The following is a 26,304-nucleotide window of genomic DNA, read 5'->3' on the forward strand; positions in this document are numbered from 1 at the left end:
CTTTTTTTGGTCATTTTGTCTATTTTACTTTAAGATCCAGAGGCAATATCCAGGTATTCATGATTACTACAATAGATTTTTTTCCCTGAGTATCCTTGCCATGAATTAGAAGTGAGATTTTAAAATAATCATCTTGCCTTAAACCTTAAAGATTATTTCAGTATCACCTAGAAATGCAATACAGTATATATGTCTAGAGCAAAAAAATTAATCATTATTAAAAATAGTCAAGATAAAATGATTGTTTGAAGTTGTAAGAATCTTCATTTTTACAAATTCAGTCTCACAGCTAATTCATATATTTACTAAGAACTAGATTTTAAAGAAAAACCACCCCACACATGTAAATTGGTATTTTGAAATAAGCCAGTGATGTCCATGCATGCCTTCCTTTTAAAAAAAATTTTTTTTTGTTAATACTCACCCAAGGATATTTTCCATTGATTTTTTTTTTTTTAGGGAGAATGGAAGAGAGGGAAAGAGAGAGAGAAATATCCATGTGAGAGAAGCGCATCAATTGGTTGCCCCCTACACAGAGCCTGGGCTGGGGAGGAGCCTGCAACCAAGGACCAAGTATGTGCCCTTGACCAGAATTGAACCTTTTGGTCTGCAGGCTGATGCTCTATCCACCGAGCAAAACTGGCTAGGGCTATACTTTCCTTTTTAATCTTTCAGTGAATAGGACTAAGAAATCATAAAATATTATGATTTTAAAAAATTCAAAGGAACACAAACTATTAAAAACAATTAAGGAAATTACCTGCCATCAAATGTAATTATATGTGGGTCAGTAAATGAATAGCAGTAAGCAGTTGGGACATCCTTTACTCTGACCTTAAAAGCAAAAATATTTTCAGTAAATAATATCATTAATGTTATTTAGTGATATATAATAAATTGCTTAGCAATCTGAAAAAAATTAGTTATTTTTATCATATTGTTGAAAACAGTATTTTAAAATTAAAATAACATTTAAAAATTTTGAAATGAAAAGTTTTCAAGGTGTGGTGATAAAATATATATATCATTTTTAAAGCTTTATTTTTGAAGGTATATTTGTGATTTGTCAACCTGGATGCTGTCTGGAGTGTAGCTGTTCCACAGGAAATCCTCGTTAACTATAGGTTCCACTATAATGTCTGTAACTCTATTTCCATCGTGGGAAAAATCAGTCACAGCAGTGTAGTAAGCAAGAGCATGGCTACAGGTTCCATTAGCACAGGACGACATCTGGCGAAGGTCCACGTGACAGGAAGACAGTACCAAATTTAAACCTAGGTCTTTACCTATGTTACAAAGAAAAAATACGTTGTGGATTTTTGTAACGCAATGAATTATGAGCACACTTCAGTGACTTTTTGTAGAGGAAAACAGCATTAGTTATTACTTGAAATCTAATAATAAAATTGAATGGATTTACTATATTACCTTGATCAACAGTTTTCAGTTTTAATGAGATTTTACATTCCTGATCAAGCTCACTGAATTCAGGACAAACGACAGGAATTGTGCTCTCTATCCTCAACTGGTATTCTTTTCCATCTTCTGATATAGTGCTCAATTCAGGTTGTAACTGGCACAAGAAAATATGTAAAGCAGTCATATAAAAATAGGATTTAGTTCTATGATACAATAATTTTGAAAGGTATTTTTTCTAAAGTAACAGGTAGTAATAACTTAAGCACTGGAATTTTTTAATTACACAAGATCAATGAAAACCAAACCCTTAAAAACATCAGCAACACAGAAAATTCCATGGAGTTGCCGTACTGCTCTGAGTTTGGGTATTTAGTTCTCCGACACATCGTAGTCAGTTTGGAGCCTGCCATAGTGATTCTGGTTCTGTGATGGGCACTGGAGAATGGAGGAGACAAAGATTCCTATATCCTCCCATTTGCTTGCTAATGTTTACTGACACACTAATGGAAGAGTCAGTTTATCCTTAGTCATAAATATTATCCCTAATATAGATTAGAAATCTAAGTAGTTTTAACTCATAAATCAAAACATCATTGTCACCTGAAATATCTCAACCTTCAGCTTATTTCTCAGCTCCTGCTTTCCATGGTTGGAGTTGCTGAGTACTGAAATCTATCCTAGTTCATAGGTGAATCGTTTTTTGAGGCAGGAAGTTTTTATGCATTCTCGGTTCTTGTCTAGTTTTCATAACAGATGGTTCTTAGTACAGAATACTCCCTCTGTTAGCCTAGAAACAGTGCCTGAGAGCTGACTGCTGTTCCCCATCGTCTACTGAGTTCTCACCAATGTAGATCCAAAGGTTGTGTTCCCAAGGTCTGAGCTCCACTTCCCCTCCCACTGTGACTATGCTACTCTGACAAGGTAGCTCACTCTTCTCACTCTTTTCCCTGGTCCCTGTTGTGTACAAATGGTCTTTATTCAAGAAAAGGCTTTGAACTGGTTCTGAATCCTATTCTTACAATCTATCACTTATCCATCTTGTTCTTGAACTAGAGATGAGTCCAGATCAAACTCCAGTACTATGGCCGACTCCTCAGAAGGTGCGCAGCACTTGCCTGCCTAGACCTCTTGGTACTGCCCACTCCTTCTACCAATCTGGAGTCCCTGTCATCTGCTGGAGTAGCTCATCAGTTCTTGAACCCCAGTGCTAACAGTAGTGACCATAGACACTGACTGTTTAGATGGTGCAAATTTTGCAGTTAATAAAGTCTAGATTTCTGGGCCAATTCTACTCTAGCCAGAGGCTCTGGTCACTTGATCCTGGCACCTGCCTTCCAAAATGCATGCTAACTAAATATTGATATTCTAACTTTTACTTACAAAATGGAATAAATTATGAGAATAGAACTTGTGCTTTATTTTAATTTGAGCTATTTCTAGAAAAAAAGTAAGTATATTCCAACTTTAGTTCATTAATAGAGGCCCTCAGAATTTGCTCTTCATTAGAATCATTGGGGTTATTTTTCAAAAATACAGAATCTTGGGTCCCGACATCAGACTGTGATGAGGTCCTATAACCAGCATCCCCAAATCACTGTGTGGAAAACACAGTTCCAGAGGGATAATCTTTCTGATCCATCCCCACTGCTACGTACCTTAATGCCTGCAAAAAATTCTTGACTTTCGGTAGCTAAACTTTTTACTTGTGGTTTCTCCAAGAAAAAGATAGAAGCCGTACAGAATATCTATAAATATAGTTAACAAATAATCATTTAGTAATAACATTATGGAGAAAATATGTGTAAATTATTATATTTAAGTACTTAATTTCCATTTTTGCTAGCACATAAGAGATAATAATTTAAAAACTTGCTTAGCCATGGACATGAGCAATAGGGTAGTGATGACCTAGGGGGTGGGTAGAGGCTGGGAGGAGGGGAGAAAGGGGGGGGAGTGGAAGATATCTGTAATATTATCAACAATAAAAATATTTTTTTAAACTTGCTTAACATTGAGAAATAATTTTATCTTTATAAAATATTCAAGCCTCAACAAATTATTGTAGAATTTGTATTTAATATATATTTAAAAGTGGATAATAAGTGATATAATCATTGAAAAAATGAAAATATTTCTAGAATAAAAGTAATCAATTTAAGAAAGAGACATTAAGTTACAAGGGTTCATTGATAATAATCAGGAAATTGCTAGATTCAGATACTCATAGTTACTAAGATTGCTGACTCATCCAATTATCCCTGGATTTGGCACAATTACCAAGGAAAAAAGAAAAAGAAAAACATTCGTGCTTTATATTATGGGGACAAACACTATTTTTAGGATAGGATCTAAAAAATCCAGTTTTGCAAGTTAATACATTCATGCAAAGTAAAGAAAACCCAATTACTTTTGAACATACCCTATCGCCAAGTCTGAGGTTTATGCCGTCCAGTTCTAAATGAGAGAATGCCTGAACTGTGGTCTCTTGCTTCAGTTCCTCTTTGACATCTTGAGAAGAAAGCCTAGACCAAGCTATAATAAATCCCACGGAGTTGTCCGTAGGGGAAACATCAAAAGCACACCTACAGAAAACCCTGGACTCAATCAGCTCCACCACAATCTGGGGTCTTCCTGGCGGTGGTGGTGGCAATGAGGCAGACAGCTGACCTGGTGGGAGAAAATGCATAATTTGTAGTTGGACATCTTGAAAAAGAGAGACTGGCTTATGGGGAAAGCTCACAAAGACTGTAACTCAGGGTTTTATATTAAGGGAAATAAAATACATTTAGAAAAATATTCTCTAGCAATCAGCAAAATAGCACATTCTTATTTTGATCCCTAATCACATATATATTGATAGAGAACTTCATCAGCTTATCAAGCTTATATTAATGTATATTGAATATGTCTAGCTAGAAAAGTCAAGCTCTTGAGCAAAAAAGGTAATTTACCTTCTTTTCAGCTATTACCTTTTCTAAAAGATGGAACAAACAAAACAAGGTGTTCTACATTATAATTTTTAAAATATTTTCTATTTGCTTTTTTTCTTTATTGATTAAGGTATTATATATGTATCCTTATCCTCCCATGCCCCCCCCCCCCACTCATACCCTCACCCCCCTGGTGTCTGTGTCCATTGGTTAGGCTTATATGCATGCATGCAAGTCCTTTGGTTGATCTCTCCCCTTACCCCCACCCTCCCCTACCTTCCCTCTGAGGTTTGATGGTCTAATCGATACTTCTCTGTCTCTGGATCTATTTTTATTCATCAGTTTATGTTGTTCATTATATTTCACAAATTAGTGAGATCATGTGATATTTATCTTTCTCTGACTGGCTTATTTTGCTTAGCATAATGTTCTCCAGTTCCATCCATGCTGTTGCAAATGGTAAGAATGCCTTCTTTTTTACTGCAGTGTAGTATTCCATTGTGTACCACATACATTAACAGTTTTTTGTTACAAAGAAAACTGGTCATTATAATGTAAAATCAAATGACTTACAATTTTACTCTTATAATTTACTCTTATAACTCAACTTGCCATTACTCTGGGTTGAAAGAGCTGTTCCTTATTAGAGAGATTATACTATCTTAGTGAAATATACCAATGTTGAAAAATAGTCTTATTGTTTTCATTTTTCTATGAAAATGTTTGGGGTTAAAAATGTTTGAAGAGAGATTCCAGGAGAAACCAAGATGGCGGCATAGGTAAACACCGGAGATTGCTGCCTCGCACAACCACTTCAAAAATACAACTAAAAGATGGAACGGACATCACCCAGAACCACAGGAAGGCTGGCTGAGTGGAAATTCTACAACTAGAAGGAAAGAGAAAAGCACACTGAGACTCAGAGGAGGTGCGGTGTGGAAGTAAAATACAAAGATGCAGAGGTGCATGTGGAGAGGGCTGGCGGCTGAGGACACGGTTGTCTTTTTCAATCGGGAGGGAGTCTCAAGCTCTGAGCTCCAGTTCCAGTGAGTCTCTGAGGATCCAGACTCATACGGGAGAAACGGGACTGTCTGGCATCGGTCGGAACTCGAGGGCAGCTTTCTTTCTCTCGGAGGTGCTCTCAGCGATTGCGATTGCCGGGAGCGGGGCCTCTGAGGGCCGGACTGAGAGCAGCCATAACTGCTCACTCCGCCTGCCCTGTTGATCCCCTGGGACCCCACCCCGCCCAAGCCATGCATGGAGGCTTTTGCATATGAAAGGCCCGGCCCTTTGCAATCTGAAAATTACTTAACAAACTGCAGCTGGCCCAAGGCCCCAGGGCAACTTGCATTGCTTCACAGCTGGCTTCTGCTGGGTAGCCTCAGGCAGAGGATAGATTAGCACCTCCCTAGAGATCAAGCAGCGAATGTGCCTGGTGGTCAGAGTGGGACCATCCAGATTGCAGCTCCTCGGATCCATAGAGGACACACTCAGGGGGCAGACTCAGTGAGCACCAAAGCCCCACTGAAGCAAGTCTTGTCCCGGCGGGGTGTCTCTAGCACAGATGTTCTCCCACTGCAGAAACAGCTGATTCTCACAGCCAATTGGCCTGGAGGTCAATCCCTCCCAGTGTTACCTACAACAATCAAGGCTTAACTACAACAAGACTGTGCATGAAGCCCACAAGGGGGTGCACGAAGAGTGTCTACCTCAGGTAATTGGGGAGGCTGAGCCACTGGGCCCGATAGGACACTTAGCACAGAAAGCCACTCTTATCGACACAGGGAAGCAGCCAAAATGCGGAGACAAAGAAACAGGACACAAATGACAGAAATGGAGGAAAGCAAACTATTGGATATAGAGTTCAAAACCACACTTTTAAGGTTTTTCAAGAACTTTCTAGAAACCGCCAACAAATTTAGTGAGAGCCTCAAAAAGATGGGTGAGACCACCGATAAATGTAGTGAGATCCTCAAGAAATCTAGTGAGACCAGCGAGGGTATGAAAAAGGACCAACTAGAAATTAAGCATACACTGACTGAAATAAAGGATATTATGCAGAGTTCCAACAGCAGACTAGAGGATCACAAGAATCAAGTCTACGATTTCAAATATGAAGAAGCAAAAAACTCCCAACCGGAAAAGCAAAATGAAAAAAGAATCCAAAAATACGAAGATAGTGTAAGGAGCCTCTGGGACAGCTTCAAGCGTACCAACATCTGAATTATAGGGGTGCCAGAAGAAGAGAGAGAGCAAGATACTGAAAACCTATTTGAAGAAATAATGACAGAAAACTTCCCCTACCTGGTGAAAGAAATAGACTTACAAGTCCTGGAAGCGCAGAGAACCCCAAACAAAAGGAATCCAAAGAGGACCACACCAAGACACATCATAATTAAAATGCCAAGGGCAAAAGACAAAGAGAGAATCTTAAAAGCAGCAAGAGAAAGACAAGTCAATTATCTATAAGGGAGTACCCATACAACTGTCAGCTGATTTCTCAACAGAAACTTTACAGGCCAGAAGGGAGTGGCAAGAAATATTCAAAGTGATGAATGCCAAGAACCTAGAACCAAGATTACTTTATCCAGCAAAGCTATCATTCAGAATTGAAGATCAGATAAAGAGCTTCACAGATAAGGAAAAGCTAAAGGAGTTCATTACCACCAAACCAGTATTATATGAAATGCTGAAAGGTATCCTTTAAGAAGAGGAAGAAGAAGAAAAAGGTAAAGATACAAATTATGAACAACAGATAAACATCTATCGACAAGTGAATCTAAGAATCAAGTGAATAATCTGATGAACAGAATAAACTGGTGATTATAATAGAATCAGGGGCATAGAAAGGGAGTGGACTAACTATTCTTGGGGGGTAAAGGGTTGGGGGTGATGTGGGAAGAGACTGGACAAAAATGTGCACCTATGGATGAGGATGGGGGGCCGGGTGAGGGCAGAGGGCGGGGTGGGAATCGGGTAGAGGGGAGCTATGGGGGGGGGGGGGGGAAAGAAACAACTGTAATAATCTGAACTATAAAGATTTAATTATTTAAAAAAAAAATGTTTGAAGATTCCTCCAGGAACTCAGAGAGATTTTTATCTCTGGACATTTGCAAAATTAAATCTGGGAATCTAAAATGTTCCTAAAAAAGGAGGGAGGGGGACATATGTAATACTTTCAACAATAAAGATTTTTTTAAAATAAAAAATAATAAAATGTTTCTAAATAAATTTTTAAGTTTGTTTTGTTGTTTTTGAAAAGAGAAAAATATCTGAGTGATAAATTTTAATAGTAAGATTTTTTAGATGTCCTAAAATGTAGAGATATTTTTCCATGGTATACATGGTAATTTTTTATAATTAAAATGTTAATTTTTAGTTCTGTAATGTACATTTAGAGAAATTCTGAGAAACTTAACCTAAAGGTGAGGTGGGGGGTGGGGAAACATAAGTATTTTCAAATATTTTAAAGTGTTATTTTGTTAGATATCAAATTACAAAACTCCAATAATAAATATAAATAATAAATATTTTTTCAAACATTTTAAACATTAGGCCAAATCATCATATTAAAACTTGAAGGAAATAATAGATGACTAATTACTATATATTCATATTTTAAAATGTATCTGAGTAAAAATTTCTTCTTAAATAAACTAGGAAGAAGTTGAATTTATTTTTAAACAGAGAAAGACTATCTACAGGAATTATTAGAAATAAATGAAAAATGAGAAAAGTAATTCATGAAAATTAATTTTTTAAAAAATATGTTTTTATTGATTTTAGAGAAAGGGAGAGGGAGAGAGAGATAGAAACATCAATAATGAGAGAAAATCATTGACTGGCTGCCTCCTGCACACCCTCTACTGGGGACCAAGCCCTCAACACGGGCATGTGCTCTTACTGTGACCTCCTGGTTCATAGGTCGATGCTCAATCACTGTGCCACACTGAGCTGGCAAAATTAAATCTTTTGACTCAATATTTTAAATAGCATTAACTATCTGGGTGAGTTGATTATTGCTCACAACAATATAGGTAAAAAAAAATTGTTAAAAGAAACTTAAACATTTCAAAATGACATGTAACTTATTTCTGATTGAAAAGCACAATTCATAGACAGACAACAGTGGTGATTACCAGAGGGAAAGTGAGTTGGGGGCAGGTAGGAGAAGGTAAAGGGGGGATAAATGGTGATGAAAGGAGACTTCACTTGGGGTAGTGAACACACAATACAATATACAGATGATGTTATAGAATTGTACCCTTGAAACCTATATAATTTTATTAACCAATGTCACCCCAATAAATTCAATAAAAAAGAAAAGCACAATTATTAATGCCTTGTTAATGCTAATGTTAGTATATGTTAAATATGTTAACTTAGTTTCTATTTTATCATAAAGCTTTATCTAACTTTTAAAAAAATATATTTTTATTGATTTCAGAGAAGTTTTGGAGAGGGAAGGAGAGAGAGAGAAATATCAATAATGAGAATCTTTGATCGGCTGCGTCCTGCACATCCCCTCTTGGGGGTCAAGCCCCCAACCTGGGCATGTGCTCTGACCAGGAATCCAAATGTGACCTTCTGGTTCATAGGTTGAAGCTTAACCATTGAGCTACACTGGCTGGGCTATCTCTTAACTTTTGACTTATTACTATTTTTAATCCTCACCTGAGGATATTGTTCCATTGATTTTTAGAGAGAGGGAAAGACAGAGAGAAATATTGATGTGAAAGAAACACATCAATTGATTGCCTCCTGCACAAGCCCTGGCCAGGCTGGGCTGGAGAGGAGCCTGCAACTGAGGTACGTGCCCTTGATCAGAATCAAACCCAGATTCTCCAGTCCACAGGTCAACACTCTTTCCACTGAGCCAAACCAGCTAGGGCTTTTTGACTTACTTTAAAGCAAATGTTACTTGCCCAAATTGTGTATGATTTTGTATAGCTATATTTTTCAGTTAATTGCATAAACATTCTGAATAGCATAATAAGTACCTTAAATTTATTGCTTACTTAAGAAAGAAAAATGATTTTACTACAATATATGCTTACGATAAAGATAATCCAAACCTATTATGCAGGATAGCCAAACAGTTATACTTTATGGTTAAAGTTACTATTATTAGAAATACTATAGGCCTGGTGCACAAAAATTTGTGCACTTGGGTCGGTCCATCAGCCCGGCCTGTGCCCTCTCGCAATCTGGGGCCCCTTGGGGGCCCCTTCCCCTGGCTGCTGGCACTAGTTTTCCTCCTGCGCCTGGAACCCAGGCCTTTGCTCTTCGCCCGGGGCCCGAGCAGTGGGCGAGGGGCTTAGCTCTTTTAAAAATACTTCTGAATGTTTGGTAAATAACCCTGTAGGAATCTACTTTCTGAAACATGCTGGTTGTTAAGGGCTGATTTGGGTAATCAACAAAATGTATGTTAAAATCCTAATCCCCAGAACCTCAGAATGTACCTGTATATGGAGATGAGATCTTTAAAGAGGGGATTACATTAAATTGAGGCAGTTCCAATGTGACTCTTAGCCCATCTCACTGAAGTCCTTATAAGAAGAGGAATGTTGGGGTCCAGCCCCAGCAGGTCCAGAGGTTCCCAAAGGTGTGGACAGAGTTGGAAAAGAAAGAATGACACAGAGGCAGCGTTCAGGTGATCATCATAGCCAGGTTCTCTTTTTATTGTCCTGTTACATCTATACTTATACTATTTGATGCTATAAGCATGCCTCTATAAGCTTTTTTTTTTGCCAAGGAGAGCATGGGGTCTGTTTATTGGGGGGTCAGTCAAAGGGGGAGCTGGCTAGGGTGGAGTAGGGCAGCAGCTTGTCTGGCTCCCGAGAAACCCAACTTGAGTCCAGAGCCTCGACCACTTTGAAGCCAAAGTCTTCCTCCACCTTTACCTGCATGGGGGCCAGCTCCGGAGTCAGCGGGACTCCCGCCTGGTACCCTTCCCGTGGCACTCGCCGCCTCTTCCAACCGCTGGGCCCCAGGCTGCTGGCTTCTGCAGGCGCTGGTGTCCTCCTGGGCGGGGACAGCCCCTCTTTCTCCAGAGGCTCGTTCTCAGCATTGCCTGGGGTGGGGGCATCTGTGCCCTGGCTGCCCTCGTCCTCCAGTAAGATGGTGAACTGGCTGGCCCAGTAGTCGTCACCATAGGAGTCCAGCACCCTCATGAGGAACCTCCACTCCTGCTGGAGTCTCTGTGTTATCCTCTATATCTGATGGTGCCTGTTCAGGACCAGCTTGTTCACCTGCTCGATCTCCCTGCAGCACCGACCCAGCACCTGGTAATTCCTGCGATTGAGTTCCCCTTGGCACCACGGCCGCTGGCCTTGGGCTGCCTCCTCCACTTCTTTTCACTCCTGGAGGCTGGAGCTGCCCAGACCCCGAGACACAAACTCCACTTCGGTCTCAAGCTCGCTCTCCAGGATATGACCACCGAACAGCGGAGGCAGGCCCAGCTCCGAGCAGGGAGGTGCTGAGAACTCCTCAAAGCCCACGGCTGTCATGGACCCCTCTGCTCCAGCTCCATTTCTCCCTGGCTCCCGCAGAACTTCCAACCTTGCAAGCCTCTTAAAGTGCAAAACAAATTGCCCTATCCGATTTCATGGTCAGGCACACAGGCCCCGGCAGCTAAGCCTCCTAGGAGTTGTAGTTCTCTATTTCCCCACTTGCTTTCCTCGCCCCACCCCCACCCGGAGTCCCCGCTGAAAGGCCCTGCTTGCTGGTCTAAAGCCGCTGGCCAGGCATCTGAGTCACCTCCATTTTTATTCCTGTCCCGACACCTCGCAGTCTGACCATGGAGATTCTCCACTTGGGAGGCCCCTGGGTCTCCTTCTGGGGCTGGGGATGAGCCACTGCCCGGGCACCAGATCGCGTGCCCCGGCCCCTGGGTCTCCTTCTGGGGCCTGGCTGCATCGCCCCGGGACCGGATCGCGTCCCCAGGCAGGGATGCAGCCTGGCCTCTGGTCCTGCCTCTGGGTGTTCTCTGATCACTGGTGATCGGTGATCTGAGAAGCCCGGCGGGGCAGGGAAGAGGCGGACATCCCCTCTCCGATTACTGGCCGAGGGCCGGCAAAGGCGGCTCAGTTCTCTGGCTCTTGGCTGCCACCTGGGTTCTGACACCGGCAGACGGCTTCTTCCATCCTTTTCCTTTCGCCTCCCATCATTGTGTCTACGTATGCAAATTAGCCGCCATCTTTGTTGGCAGTTAACCACCATCTTAGTTGGCAGTTAATTTGCATATCGCCCTGATTAGCCAATGGGAAGGGTAGCGAAGTTACGGTTAATTACCATGTTTGTCTATTATTAGATTATATTAGATAGGATTGTTTTATTCTTTTAAGAACTTAAATCACAGGGTCTAATTACACTGAGACTTTCAGAAAAAATACTAGCTTGTTTAAAGAATGCTAGAAAGGGGGACTGGAAAATCCATTTATAACTGGAAGAGGTTATAGAAAAGCAACTCAGAACATTTATTGAGGATTATTATATTAGTTTTATTTGAGGATAAATCATATTACTTTTTAGGCGTGGTACATGAATATTGTATAATCTAATTTGTTTTATATCATTATGGCTTATTTCACCATAAAAAAATCTTCGTTAATTAATTATATGTCAACAATCTCACATTCATTATCACATTTGGCCAACAGGTTCCAGGAAAAGGCTAATGTTTCAATAACTTTTATTTCTGCACTTTTTTTAGGAAGATGTCATACATTTTATTAGTCAATCTATTTAGAGTGATTTATCTTAAGGAATATTATAGCAAGAGGTTTCTTAATATTTGAAATAACTTAAAAATTTTAACTAAGTTAGAAAATGAAAATTACAGATTTAAAAGGGAAGAAAAATTATGACAACCATTAACACTTTTGTTGTTTATCTTTTAATACTTATTTGGTACAAATGCAATCATCACTAGAAGAAAAAAATGAGATTTTGATGCATAATCTAATTTCTTAGTTTCAATATACCATGAATACTAATGTCAAAAAATATATTCATGAATTTTCATGTTGTTTATAGAATATTTTATCATTATGGATATATCAAAAATATATAACCAACCTGCAGTTATTGGATAGTTGCAATTGTTTCATATTATTAGAAAAATGGTTTTATAAAAATTGTACCTGCACAATTCTTTGAATATTTCTCTAAACTAGATTTTTGGAAGTCAAATTGCTAGGTACAAATGCATGAAGATGTTTATGATTGTTGAGATAAATTGCCAGTTTTTCTCATAAAATTACTCTACCAGGCCGAAACCGGTTTGGCTCAGTGGATAGAGCGTCGGCCTGCGGACTGAAAGGTCCCGGGTTCGATTCCGGTCAAGGGCATGTACCTGGGTTGCAGGCACATCCCCAGTAGGAGATGTACAGGAGGCAGCTGATCGATGTTTCTCTCTCATTGATGTTTCTAACTCTCTATCTCTCTCCCTTCCTCTCTGTAAAAAATCAATAAAATATATTTTAAAAAAAAAAATTACTCTACCAATATATACACAATTTGCAGGGCATGAACATGCCCCGCTCTGCACCTTTGCTAACTCCACTGCTATCTTAAAGGCATGATAAAATGATTTTTATATCCACTAGACTGAGGTGTTGTCAAATATTAGCATAAATCAACATCCAAAGTAAATCACAAAACCTAAAAGCCTGTTGAAATTATTAGTTTATAAATAAATTATTAAAAATAAAAGCTGATACTTACGAACACAGTCACCTTCAATTTTGATTTCATCAGGGCCGCATGGGTTTAATTTTGCATCAGAAATAGCTGCAAGAGGTTGAGTTTTTATATTTATCCAATTGAGCATAAAGATATAAATATATTTATATATAATGTATATGAAATGACAAATCTTCAGAGAAGTATGTTTTAATACAGACTAAAACTTATTTGTTTTAATTTTTCATAATAAATTTTTTCTCTTTTCAGGATGAGATCAAATGGAGATAATTTGGGGTTATATTTTAAAACAATTATAACTTTTATATCTTGTTTTCTAAATTTTAGTCTGCATTAAGTAATAAATTTTATTTATTTTATTATTTTATTTTATTTTATTTTAATCTTCACCCGAGGATATTTTTCCATTGATTTTAGAGAAAGTGGAAGAGAGAGGGAAAAACAGAGAAAAATATCAATGTTAGAAAAAAGCACCAATTGGTTGCCTCCTGAAGGCGCCCTGACCAGGGCCAGGGCCAAGGAGAAGCCTGCAACTGAGGTATGTGCCCTTGACTGAAATGGAACACAGGACCCTTTGGTCAGCAGACTGATGCTCTATCCACTGAGCCAAACCGGCCAGGGCTGGACGCTCTCTTCTTTTCCATTGGTCTATTTGTGTATCTTGATGCAAACATAACACTCTGTAGATTCCTGTAACTTTAGAATAAGTCTCAATCAGATAGTGTAAATTATCCAACTTTTTTCTTGTCAAAGTAGTTTGGGGATTATGGCTACTTTCTATATCCATATAAATTTTAGTATGAACTTGTCAATTCCCACACAAAAATCTTGCTGGTATATTGATTAGGACTGTTTTGGAACTATAAATCATTTTGAAGAGAATTGACATCTGAACATTGACTCTTTTCATTTCATGAACATGGTTCATTGCTCCATTATTTTAGGACTTCTATAATTTCTGTTAGCAGAATTTTATAATTTTAACTTTACAGTTCTTGTACATATTTTTCTATATTCAATGCTAAGTATTTCATATACAGGGTGTCCCAAAAACGTATATACACTTTAACAGCTGATAGATTAATTGATGTTTCTTTCTTTTCAGATTTAACCCATTGGAAGTCATGATTATTCAAAGTTTGTATACATTTTTGGGGCGACACGCTGTGTTCAGTAATATTATTGACTAGAGGCCCGGTGCATGAAATTTGTGCGGGGGGTGGGGGGTTGTCCCTCAGCCCAACCTGCACCCTCTCCAATCTGGGACGCCTTGAGGGATGTCCGACTGCCCGTTTAGGCCTGATCCCACGTCGGACATCCCTCTCACAATCCAGGACTGCTGGCTCCCAACCGCTCATCTGCCTGCCAGCCTGATCACCCCCTAAGCACTCCCTGCCAGCCTGATCAATGCCTAACTGCTCCCCTGCCTGCCCGATTACCCCTAACTGCCCTCCCATACCAGCCTGGTCACCCCTAACTGCCCTCCCCTGCAGGCCTGGTTGCCCCCAGCTGCCCTTCCCTGATGGCCATCTTGTGTCCACATAGGGGTGGCCATCTTGTGTGTTGGAGTGATGGTCAATTTGCATATCACCTCTTTATTTTATAGGATATTTACATGACATTTCTGATTGTTTATTGCTAGTATAAAGAATTATAAATGATTCTGTAGGTTGACCTTTTTCTTTCAGGATTGAATTTTTGAAATAGATGATTAAGTAATTTGCATTTATATTCTTAGGGATATTATTCCATACTTTTCTTTTCCTGAAATGCCTATATTTGGTTTTAGTTTCAGAATAATGCTAACTTGACAATGGTTTAGTAGTCATTTCTCTTTATTTCTCTGAAAGAAGTGTATAAAAATGGTATTATTTCCTTCTTAAATGTTTAACAGCAGTTCTCAACCTGTGGGTTGCGACCCCTTTGGGGGTCGAACGACCCTTTCACAGGGGTTGCCTAAGACCATCGGAAAGCACATATATAATTACATATTGTTTTTGTGATTAATCACTATGCTTTAATTATGTTCAATTTGTAACAATGAAAATACATCCTGCATATGAGATATTTACATTATGATCCATAACAGTAGCAAAATTACAGTTATGAAGTAGCAACGAAAATAATTTTATAGTTGGGGGGTCACTACAACATGAGGAACTGTATAAAAGGGTTGCGGCATTAGGAAGATTGAAAACCACTGGTTTAGAAGATTTCCCAAGCCATCTATGTAAGCTTGGTGGGGTGGTGGGGCTTTGTGGTTGTTGTTTGCTTTAGTTTTAGTCTTTTAGTGGGATAGATTTTAATTAGAAAAACAATTTCTTTAATAGGTTATCTAATTATTTTTTTAGTGAGTTTTGCTTTCCTGTGTATTTCAAGAAATTTGTTTTATTTATTTATATTGTCAAATGTATTGGCAATGTATAGTTCTTCACTATATTCTTTTTCATTGTAATATCTGTAGAATCTGTAGTTGTATCTCTCTTTTATTCCTGATATTGATCTTTTTTTTTCACTGATCAGTTTGGCTAAAATACTAATTTTATTGAATTTCTCCAAGAACCACCTTTTGATTTTCTTTAATTTTCTGTTTTGTGTATTCTGCTTCATTGGTTTTCACTCTGATCATTATTTCCTTTTGCTTACTCAGGGTCTTATTTGTGCTTCTTCTAGTTCCTTCATGTGTATAAGCTGAGTTTTTTTTTTCTATTTATGACCTTTCTTATTTTCCAATATAGATGTTTAGTGGGTTTTCTTTAAATTAAATTCAAACTTTTGTGATAGTCTAACTTTTTAAAATTGGGGTCGAGATGTGATCTATCTTGGTAAATGTTTCATGTGCACTTACAAAGAATATTGATGCTCTGTTTTTTGTAAAATTTTCTCTAAATGTCATGTAGATCATGTTGGCTGACAGTTTTTTTAGTCTCCTTTTTTGCTGTTTTTGTTTCTATATATTCAATTAATTATCAGATGGGTGTTGATCTCCAACATTAACTGTAGATTTGTCTAGTCTTTTCTATGTTTTGCTTCATGTATTTTGATTCTCTGTTATTAGGTACATAAGACTTTATAATTGTTATGTCCTGTTGTTGAATTGACCCTCTTATCATTAGAAAATGACCCTTGGTTTTCCGGGTTTGTCTGGGCAGTCTGTAGTTGGGCCTTATTTTTTTTTAATCCAATCTGACTTTAAATTGGGTTGTTTATCCTCAAACTCTCAGTATTACTGCCCTATTCTCAGAAGAGGCTTTCTCTGGTGACACCTCATTATAAGTTTCATTTTTTTTCTCACCTCAAGTATTCTCAATTATAGAAAAATTTACTCTTTTCATCCATACTATTAATTGCAATTTGTAATTGTATGAATATTCTTTGCCACTGTTTTGCTGTACCTGTGTCATTTGGGGTTTCCTAGTTTGAAAAGTCCAACAACCACAGGATGAAAATGTTCATAGGTGTTATTCATATAATTATTATTATTATTTGCAAGTGTTTGCCTAGTTTGATAACACTGGTTTATAACAGTATGTTCCAGCATTTTCAATCTTCTACATATGAATTTGCTCTTGATTAGACTACGGTTGTGGCTTTTGAGGAAGAATATTGTTATCGTATGTTAACCTTTGTTATTGCTTGTTATTGTATGTTAATCTTTGATGCTTCCATATCGACAAACATTTTTGAGTATTTTAAGATCTTGGCAAAGAATCCTAAACAAATCTGGCCAGTTTAAACTAGAAATTTAGCTTCACTGGAGCAATCATAGTGGATCAAATCTCTTGAGCATTGCATTAGCTCTATACAACCCATCTGGAGAATGGCATAAACACACCAGCATACACAGTGCCATGATTAGCAGTTTATGTGTATTACCCATGTATTCTTACCTTCTGCACAATATCCCATACACCCCTGAGTGGGTCGTAGTAAGTACACAAAAAATTGTCCACAGTTTCTTACAGACACTGGGATTTGGAAAAGGCAGCAGTCTTCAGTAGCGCTCAGCAAAAACTGCCACGTGGCACAAGCGGTCAGCTGCTTGAGCTCCTCCGGTGCAGGCATTGTTTCTGAGTCTCGCAGAGACAGCCAGACAGGAGCCTGTGTTCCACAGTGGTTCATCTTTTGCATCAGAGAAAACAAAAGTTGAAAATTCAATTTATTTTTATATGTGGCAGATAAAGCAATTTTACATTTTCTTCTAAACAACCTTTAAAATATTAATTATCAATTATATTTTAAAAAATCAAATGACTTGTACCTGTAGTATAAAAGAAAAAGTAACTTTATGGAATAGTACACTTAAAGGTAGATTCCTCGTAATTAATATAATTTTATTCTACTTAAATACCTTTATTCCATTTGCTACATTTGTATTATGAACAAGAGAAATTCAGTGTCAGATAACCTAAGACAATATAAGTCAGTCTGAAGTCATCTTAACACATAGCACAAAGATGAACTGACATTGGAGATTTCTTGAAAAATTGCTGGAAATAGTATATGTAAGAAGTTAATGTATAGTTGAGGAGGCATCAAAAAATCAGGGGAGAAGGAAGGGATTGTTTGAAATCTAGTGAAAACAATTGTTTGGCAATTTGGAAAAAAATGAAGTTAGTGCCATACTTAAAGCCAGCTATCAAAACGAGTTTCAGATGGAAAATAAAATTAAATAGAAAACTAACCCAGGAAAAATCTGAAACTATATGACTTGGGAAAAAATGACCGTGGGCACTAAACATCTTTGCTTTTATATTAGGTGAATTATAGTACCCACCTCATACTGCTGTGAAGTGTAAATTAAAAAATGTATATAGCACAACTTTCACACAGCGATGTCTCAATAATTGTTAATATAATTATTTTTCCATGCTTAAAAACAAAGAAAAACTCATAAAGGAAAATTTTGATAATTATATTAAATAATAATTTAATAAATATAAGACAAATGAGTTAAAGAGAAAATTACTTGTTAATAGCATTATATTTAGTCTGTTATATTATTTATTTATTATTACATTACTATATTTCTTATTTTATTTTAGCCATATAATATCCATTTAAAGATCCTAAAATCACAGATGGGAAAAATACACAAACATAATTTGAAGAATAAATACATATGTCTAATGAATACATGAGAATACTTAATACTAGAAAAATATTTTTATCTATTGCTACTGGAATTAAAAATTAGCATTATATTTTTAAAAAAACAATTTAACTATTTAAAAAACTCAAAAAGACTAAAATCAAACAATGATTTATATGCACATTTGCTAATTGAATAATTACTAATTATAGCAAAAGCCTGAAAGAACACACATATGATAATGGTTTAAATAAATATAGTGTACATATGACATATTATTTTCAAATGATATAATTTTAGTAATAGGAAAATGCAAATGCTGTAGCTGTAACTGGAAAATAATCATGTTAGGTAACTGAACATATAGCATGAACTTTACAAAACAATATAAATAAGAAGGAATAATAGCAAAATGTTAATGATAGAATATGTAGGTGGATTACCAATTAATGTTATTCTATTACCTGTCCTTTTTTTTAAATTCTTACTTAAAGGCATGCAATATTTTATTTATTATTTTTTTCCCTGTCCTTTATTTTCTGAGTTTTTTAATGCACATGAGTTACTTAAAACATTATAAATAGAAATTTATTTACACAGATTTTTATTATCTTGTAGACAAAAAGTAAATTCTATCTGTTCTCCAGCAGAATGGTCCAGGAACTAGGTTGGAGAATGTATGAAAGAATGGAACAGGGAACATTTTTTTGTGGGGCACAGCTGATATCCAGGAAAAGAGCTAGTTCACCTTCACCTTTGTGTGAGGTTCTGGAATCAGTTATAGTTAATTTAAAATGTAGAACCAAAAGAACACAAATACTTAAGGATGTAATGAATTTCCTCAAATTTTACTTTCAAATTCTGATTTATTTTTTAGTTTATTGCAGGTGAAATGTCACAAATGTGGCAAGCAAATAAACCAAAAGGAGAAAATAAGACAGCTACAATGTCACAACTTAAAATTTAAATATCTTTCCTGAGTTTTTCTCACATTAGTTACATTCTTAAAAGGGAAAATAATTCTTGTTTCTTCATAATTCACAAGATGTGAGTAACAATAAGGAGAATGAGCCTTCTATTTAAGACTGACAGGAACAGAAGCAGGTTTTGGGTTACTTGCGTTTAAGTACATGAGTACTGGAGAGTGACGACTTGTGATCAAAACGTGGCTGGCTGACCTGCTAGCTGGGTGACTCTAGGAGTGTTATGTCTAAGAATATATGTGTCCTGCACTGTATGATGCAAATAATAATGATTGACTGCATTCTAGAATTGCTGTAAAAATTATATAAGATGCTGTAGGTAAAATCACTTGGTGGACTGCATGAGCATAGCATAAACTATTACTATCTTCATTACATAATATAATAAGGAACATGGAACACTTCAGATTAATTCAATCTGGACACAAAATTAAAATAATTCAGCATGGGAAATAAATGGGTTGCAATAAGATTCATTCCTCCCATGAAAAAATATACATAAGAACAAGCACATACAGTTCTTAGTGAGTTGGAATACCTCGACACATTTGGTTGGCATCTCAGCAGGTCTGTCAAAGATGACAAATCGATACCATCCAGCAGCAAGGGAATGGTCACATATCAGGTCTTGAGGGGCTGACTGCTGGAGGAGCAATGAGTCAAAATGGACACTTCTGTGAGGGCTCTGTAGTAACCGGTGTCCCCTAGGAGAGCACTCCTGAGCTAGGATGGAAAGGTAAGTGTCTTTATGTAAGTGTGCTCTTCGTTAAAATAGTTCAATTAATAGTTGACTATTGAAGTCCATTTTTTATTACTAAGCGCAGGAAAGGATAGACAGGAACAGTTTTGAGGGAGGAACAAGAAAAGACCAGGGAGAAAGGGAGAGTTCTGTATTTTCTGAGCAGCAGGTGACCCAGAAGATACTTTTTCTCTCAAACCCACCAAGAACATAAAGCTCCTCTTTCCAGCATAGAGGAGGCAGCAGAAACAGAATAATTTGAGAAATACAACTCTTCTTTGAGGCTCCTGATTCCCAAATAATAAGAAACACAGAAATTTTCCTTATTTGGATACTAGAGTACCTTGTTGACACTGTAGGTAGAAAATCTCTAAGCATTAAATATTATATTTGTTGAAGGAAAACAATATAATAAAGACAAAATCTATGAAATAGAAATTTGAAAGAAAAATTCAGTCATTATTAAAGTATTCACTGTGAAAAAAAAGATCTAACTGAATAAAACTCTCAAACATTTATTATATAACTTCATGCTATAGAAGTGTTCATAAAGCAAAATTAATTTCTGAACTTAAATTAATGAGCACAAAAACTAGAGATATTAACTTGCAAATAAATCTCACAAGTATAGCTTATAAAAATTATTATAATTTTCTTTTTTTTATTTTTATTGCTTGTAGTTATAACAATTAAACTGTATGAAAGGCACTGTTTTGCAAGATAAAATTTCTCCCTAAATAATTTTTTTAGTAAAATATTTTAGAAATGAGTCCAAAAGTTCCTCTTCTTTTTGTCTCTTGCTCTACCAGTTTTAAATTTCCCAAGAAAATTTTGGCCTCAAAGGCTCTTGTGGCTTTAGATATTTTATAAAGTGTGTGTGGATAGAAGTCAGGGGATATGCTGTATATGTAACTTTGAAATAGCTCTAAGATCTTGTCAATACCAGAATATTGCACCTGGTTAGAAACTAAGGAAAATGTTTAAACAGAGATTACTGGCGAGGTTTGTATGAATTACTGAAATATTTTCTCTGATCTCCTTGCAATAGAATTTTGTGTTGGGGAAAAAGTCAATACCTCCATCTTTATTTTGTGTAGTATTTCTCCTTCCTAAGTGCTTCTGTAGTTCCCACATGTCCTCTGATTTTGCAGTTTTGAAGAATTATTTTTCTAATGCAAAGTTAAAGATGTGATGGATATAGGAATGACAGTATGACACCAATAACACTAAAAAATGCATAGTATTTAAACAGGAATTTATAGTTATTTTTATTTAATATTTAGGAAACTTCTTAATTTACATAATTAGGAATAGCTCATATTTTAAACTAGAGAGCCCGGTGCATGAATTTGTGCACTGGTGGGGTCCCTCGGCCTGGCCTGTGGGGATCAGGCTGAAACTGGCTCTCTGACATCCCCCGAGGGGTCCCAGATTACGAGAGGGCACTGGCCAGGCTGAGGGACCCCACCTGTGCATGATTGGGGCTAGGAAGGGACCACAACAGGGCTCCAGGGTGTGTCTGGCCTTGTCTCGCCCAGTCCCGATCGGCCGGACCCCAGCAGCAAGCTAACCTACTGGTCCGAGCATCTGCCCCTGGGTGGTCAGTGCGCATCATAGTGACTGGTCGAATGTTTGAACGGTTGGAGGGACAATTGGCATATTAGGCTTTTATATATATACTACAGGCCCGGTGCACAAAAATGTGCGCACTGGCGGCGGGGGGCGGGGGTCCCTCAGCCCCACTTGTGCCCTCTCACAGTCTGGGACCCCTCGGGAGATAACAACCTGCTGGCTTAGGCCTGCTCCCGGGTGGCAGAGGGTAGGCCCAATCCCTAGGTGCCTGCCCCACAGCCCCTGGTCGGGCTCAGAGCAGGGCTGATTGGGGAGTTGGGGCGCTGCCCCCTGTCACGCACAGAGCAGGGCCCATCAGGGGGGTTGGGGCTCTGTACCCTGTCACACACAGAGCAGGGCCGATCAGGGGGTTGGGGAGCTCCCCCCTGTCATGCACAGAGCAGGGCCGATCAGGGGGTTGGGGCACTCCCCACTGTCACACTCAGGGCAGGGCCGATGGGGAGGTTGTGGCTCCACCCCATCACACACAGAGCAGTGTTGGGGGCCAGATGTAAGCTGGCAAGGTCCTTGCACCTGTAGGGGCTAGCAAGGCTGGGATCCTTACCCACACAGTTTTCCCAGACTTGTTTGGATGGCGTTTATCAATAGAATGAGAGCAACATTTGTAGAATGAGTACAGCTTTCATGGCTTACCAAGAAGTCTGTAATTATTTACTGAGATATGCGGTACTGAGAACTTGTCCTTCTGCTGTGTCCTTCCCTTAGAGATTAAGAGGAACAAAGAATACATTCCTCTTGATAGACCTCCTATTCAGTGTATTATGTATAAATAGTATTGTGTGGCTAATAAAGTTGCTTCAGTTCATCGAGAGAACTGGGGTCCTCCTGACCCCGCTTTCCTGTCTTTCTTTCTTTTCTCAATTCCCACCTCCCTGCCTCAGCCCGGCTCAACCCTGTCAGGCTGGCCCTGACAGATCAGGGCCCATGGGGGGTTAGGGCGCCGCACCCAGTCACACACAGAGCAGGGCCGATCAGGGGGTTCGGCGCCTTCCCCTGTCACGAACAGAGCAGGGTGGATAGGGAGGTTGTGGCCCCGCCCCCTGTCACACACAGAGCCACAGGGCGATCAGGGGGTTTGGGCGCTGCCCCCGTCACGCTGCTCCAGGGGCCAGGAGGCCTCGCTGCTCCGCTGATCCCGGTGCTGGGAGGCCTCGCTGTTCCACTGATCCCGGTGCTGGGAGGCCTCGCTGCTCCACTGATCCCGGTGCTGGGAGGCCTTGCTGATCCGCTGATCCCAGTGCCGGGAGGCCTCGTGTCTCCGCTGATCCCGGTGCAGGGAGGCATATTACCCTTTTACTGTATAGGATAGAGGCCTGGTACACGGGTGGGGGCCGGCTGGTTTGCCCTGAATGGTGTCCTGGATCAGGGTGGGGGTCCCGCTTGGGTGCCTGGTCAGCCTGGATGAGGGGATGATGGCTGTTTGCAGCTGATCACACCCCCTTCAGGGTGGGGGTCCCCACTGGGGTGCCTGGCCAGTCTGGGTGAGGGGCTGAGGGCTGTTTTCAGGCTGGCTGGTGACTGAATCTCCCAACCTCTCCTTTTTTTTTTTTTTTATTCTGGGATTTATTTACCTTCTATGGCTGTCACTGGAGCTGAGAGCCAGCTTTAGCTCTGAGGTTCAGCTCCAGCTCTGAGACCTCGGCTGCTGAAAGCAGGTATCTGGGCTTTGTTTAGCTTCTATAATTGAAACACTGTTGCAACTCCAGCTCTGAGGCCCGGCTGGCTGAAAGCAGGTTTCTGGGGATTGTTTAGCTTTTATAATTGCAACATAGTTGCTTAGACTGCAGCTCAGAGGCCGGCAGCGGCAGGCGGGGAACCTTGGCTTCCTCCATCACTGGAGCAAGCAAGCCTCCTGTTCTCTTCAGGTGCCTGGCTGCCAGCCGCCATCTTGGTTGGCAGTTAATTTGCATATCGCCCTGATTAGCCAATGGGAAGCATTCGGAGGTACAGTTAATTACCATGTTTGTCTATTATTAGATAGGATATAGATTGGATATGTCACAATCCACCCCTCCTCCCTGCCAAATCTCCTTCTGTCTTTTAAACTGTTCAAAATATGTGTAGAAAATTTTTAAATTTTACTTGCAATAAACAAGCCATACTCTTAAAAACCTCATTACAACTTTAACATTAGAATGTAAGATATAGTTAACTAAATTATGAGGATTGTTTAGGCTCCCATGTGAGAGTTTGAGGGCTTAGCTCCTCAAGTACTAAAAGAACAGGTTTATAAGCACATCTCATCTAACTGTCAATTTCATAACATGAATGATGTGTAGAACTTTCAAGCAAACTCCTAATATAACATTTCCCTCAAAACAAGAGTACATATAAAATTAAAATTTACATTTCTATTTGTTCTGCCTTCTTCCTTTTTTAAAATATATTTTTATTGATTTTTTTACAGAGAGGAAGCGAGAGGGATAGAGAGTTAGAAACATCGATGAGAGAGACACATCGTCAGCTGCCTCCTGCACACCCTCTACTGGGGAGTGAGCCTGCAACCAAGGTACATGCCCTTGACTGGAATCGATCCCCGGAACCTTTCAGTCCACAGCCCGACGCTCTATCCACTGGGCCAAACCGGTCAGGGCTGCCTTCTTCCTAAGATAATTTAAAGCAGCTAAGTATTATATAATAGAATCTGCAATACTTGGATTTCAAATACTTTGGGAGAATGTGTCAAGTTATAAATAATAGATACATAATAATACAATATGCACTTGGTTTTCAAGTTTTGTTTGTAAATACAAGATAACTTGTATTATATTGTTTTCTGGTTTAATACAATGGCCAGACTAGCATTTTTTAAAAGATTCATAATAGGCAAATATGTTAAGAAAATAAATAAATTCTTTAAGAGATGAATATGCTTAATACCAGAAGAGAGGAACTTTATAATATCTGAGATTGTAATTATAAAACCATTGGTATATTGATTGCCCTATGTTAATTTCAAATATTTGTGAATTTTTAAAAGTCTTACAACTTCCCCCAAAGACGTGGGAAAGAGAAAAACTACCCTGAAGCTCCAAATTCAAGGATAAATAAAAAATTGTTAAGCTTCTGGCTTTCAAAATAGGATTATGGTTTCTGCAACAACACAAAAGTTTGGAAAGCAATGTCAAACAGAGAGGTATTGGTTTGCTAAATCTATTTTGCTCTCTTACCACAATTCTGAATCACACACTCAGTATTCCCATAAGGGAATACGATTGTTAATTCTAGACACTTATCCTCTTATTGCATCTCTACCCAAGAATGAAGGGATGAGGGGATGATGGCTGTTTGCCCAGACAAGTATATCACCAATAACTCCTTCCTGCCTTTGCATCTGCAAACAGTGAGGGCTTATCTGAGGCTGAAAAACAGGCTTATCCAGAGGGAGTTGGACACCAGCCTTTGACAATTGGGGCTTCACCCCAGGCTTTCCCATTCAAAGGCTGTCTGACCTTAAAAGTGACACTTAACCTCTCTGAACTTCAGGGATAATAATAATAATAATCATCAACAAACAGGGTGCTGTAACGTTCAGTCGATTAGTCACAACCCACAGCTCCCCACATCCTTAGGTGCCGCCAGGAAGACAACTCCAGCACAGGCATTGTTCATGGACAGAGGAGTTGGTTTCAGGACTGTGTCAGATCTGCTCCTGGCTTCAGAGCACGGCTGTTGGGAAGGTTGGCGCCAATTCCGACGCCAGCAGGAAGCCCCAGTTTGGGGTGTGGTGAGGAGGGAGAATTTATTCAGGCAACAGTAGCAAGGGTCTGCTCTGCCCCGCTCCTCCCAGAGGTCTTCGATGTTTCAGCTCCAGCCGGAAAGCGCTTCAGTCTTTGGACTTTGGTCTTCGGTGGTAACGTCACTGTATTTTAAACTGTTCTTTGTCGTGGATAAAGAAGTGGGAGGGGCGCTATTCTCTCCATAGAGATCTCTTTTACTGGTACAGTAGCAAAACGGATTCTAACACTATACAGAAATACCATCACTAAACTGGTTATTGATTTTTGGTAGGAATAAGGTATTCATCTACTAATTATTTCCGGCTGTGGGATGGGGTAGAAGTCGTGCAGTTTAGAGCTAAACTCTCTTCTGAGAATTCGCATCCAATGCTGCTAGGATACCTGACATGTCTGGGGAAAGTTTCTTACGTTAAATTCAAGGGACCATACGGAGCAAGATATCAGCAGGAAACAAACAAAGGAACGAAAACAGAGCCGAGGCTCTTAAAGCAGAAGAGGAGACAACAACCTCCCAAGGATTACTGAAGAACACCAAGGCTGTAAATGACTGAAGACCGTAGATGGACAGAGCGGAAGTCGGCGAGGGACAAATACCGATACAGCCTTCAATGTGCACAGGATTTCCTACGTGCCACCGGGAAAGCCCCCTCCCCAAAGGTCCAGGTGGCGCCCTGCACTCCCATCCGCCAGCGCCCTACCTTGCTGACCATTCCCCAGGTCCAGGAGCATCAGCGCCAGCGCCAGCGCCAGCGCCAGCACCCAAACTCCACCAGGCATCGCTGCTGCCACGGGTAGGGACAAAAGCTTCTCAGAACCCCCGCTGCGGGTGCGGGGAGGATGGGGCCACCGCAGGTCTTGCTTAGTCTGTGTCTCCTCGGCCTTCAGGGTCCCTGCTTGTCCTCGCTTTTGGGGTGCAGCCGTCCTTTCCAGGGACTGTGGCGCGAGCCTGGTGGTGACTCCTCCCTCCAAGCCCCCACCAGCCCAGAAGCCACGCCCAACCTGTCCCCGGAGTCAGCGGCACGCCCCGCGGTCCTGGCGGTGAGGTCTCAGGTGCCCGCAGCAG

General features: G+C 39.5%; 1 protein-coding gene across 1 annotated transcript in view; it reads right to left on the reverse strand.

Moving 5' to 3' along the window:
• Nucleotides 1-26,018, reverse strand: part of VWDE (von Willebrand factor D and EGF domains) — a 45,971-nt gene extending 19,953 nt beyond the window's left edge. The window contains 9 exon segments of the mRNA XM_070423536.1: nucleotides 761-834; nucleotides 1,072-1,286; nucleotides 1,429-1,573; nucleotides 3,075-3,164; nucleotides 3,839-4,086; nucleotides 13,077-13,142; nucleotides 16,946-17,177; nucleotides 19,669-19,853; nucleotides 25,940-26,018. Of these exon segments, the coding sequence (XP_070279637.1) occupies nucleotides 761-834; nucleotides 1,072-1,286; nucleotides 1,429-1,573; nucleotides 3,075-3,164; nucleotides 3,839-4,086; nucleotides 13,077-13,142; nucleotides 16,946-17,177; nucleotides 19,669-19,853; nucleotides 25,940-26,018 (1,334 nt within the window).
• Between the last annotated feature and the right edge of the window lie 286 nt (nucleotides 26,019-26,304).

Source organism: Myotis yumanensis, unplaced genomic scaffold (genome assembly GCF_028538775.1).
Source record: "Myotis yumanensis isolate MYYU_CA2020_CCGP unplaced genomic scaffold, mMyoYum1.0.hap1 SCAF_9, whole genome shotgun sequence".
In the NCBI taxonomy this organism is placed as follows: Eukaryota; Metazoa; Chordata; class Mammalia; order Chiroptera; family Vespertilionidae; genus Myotis; species Myotis yumanensis.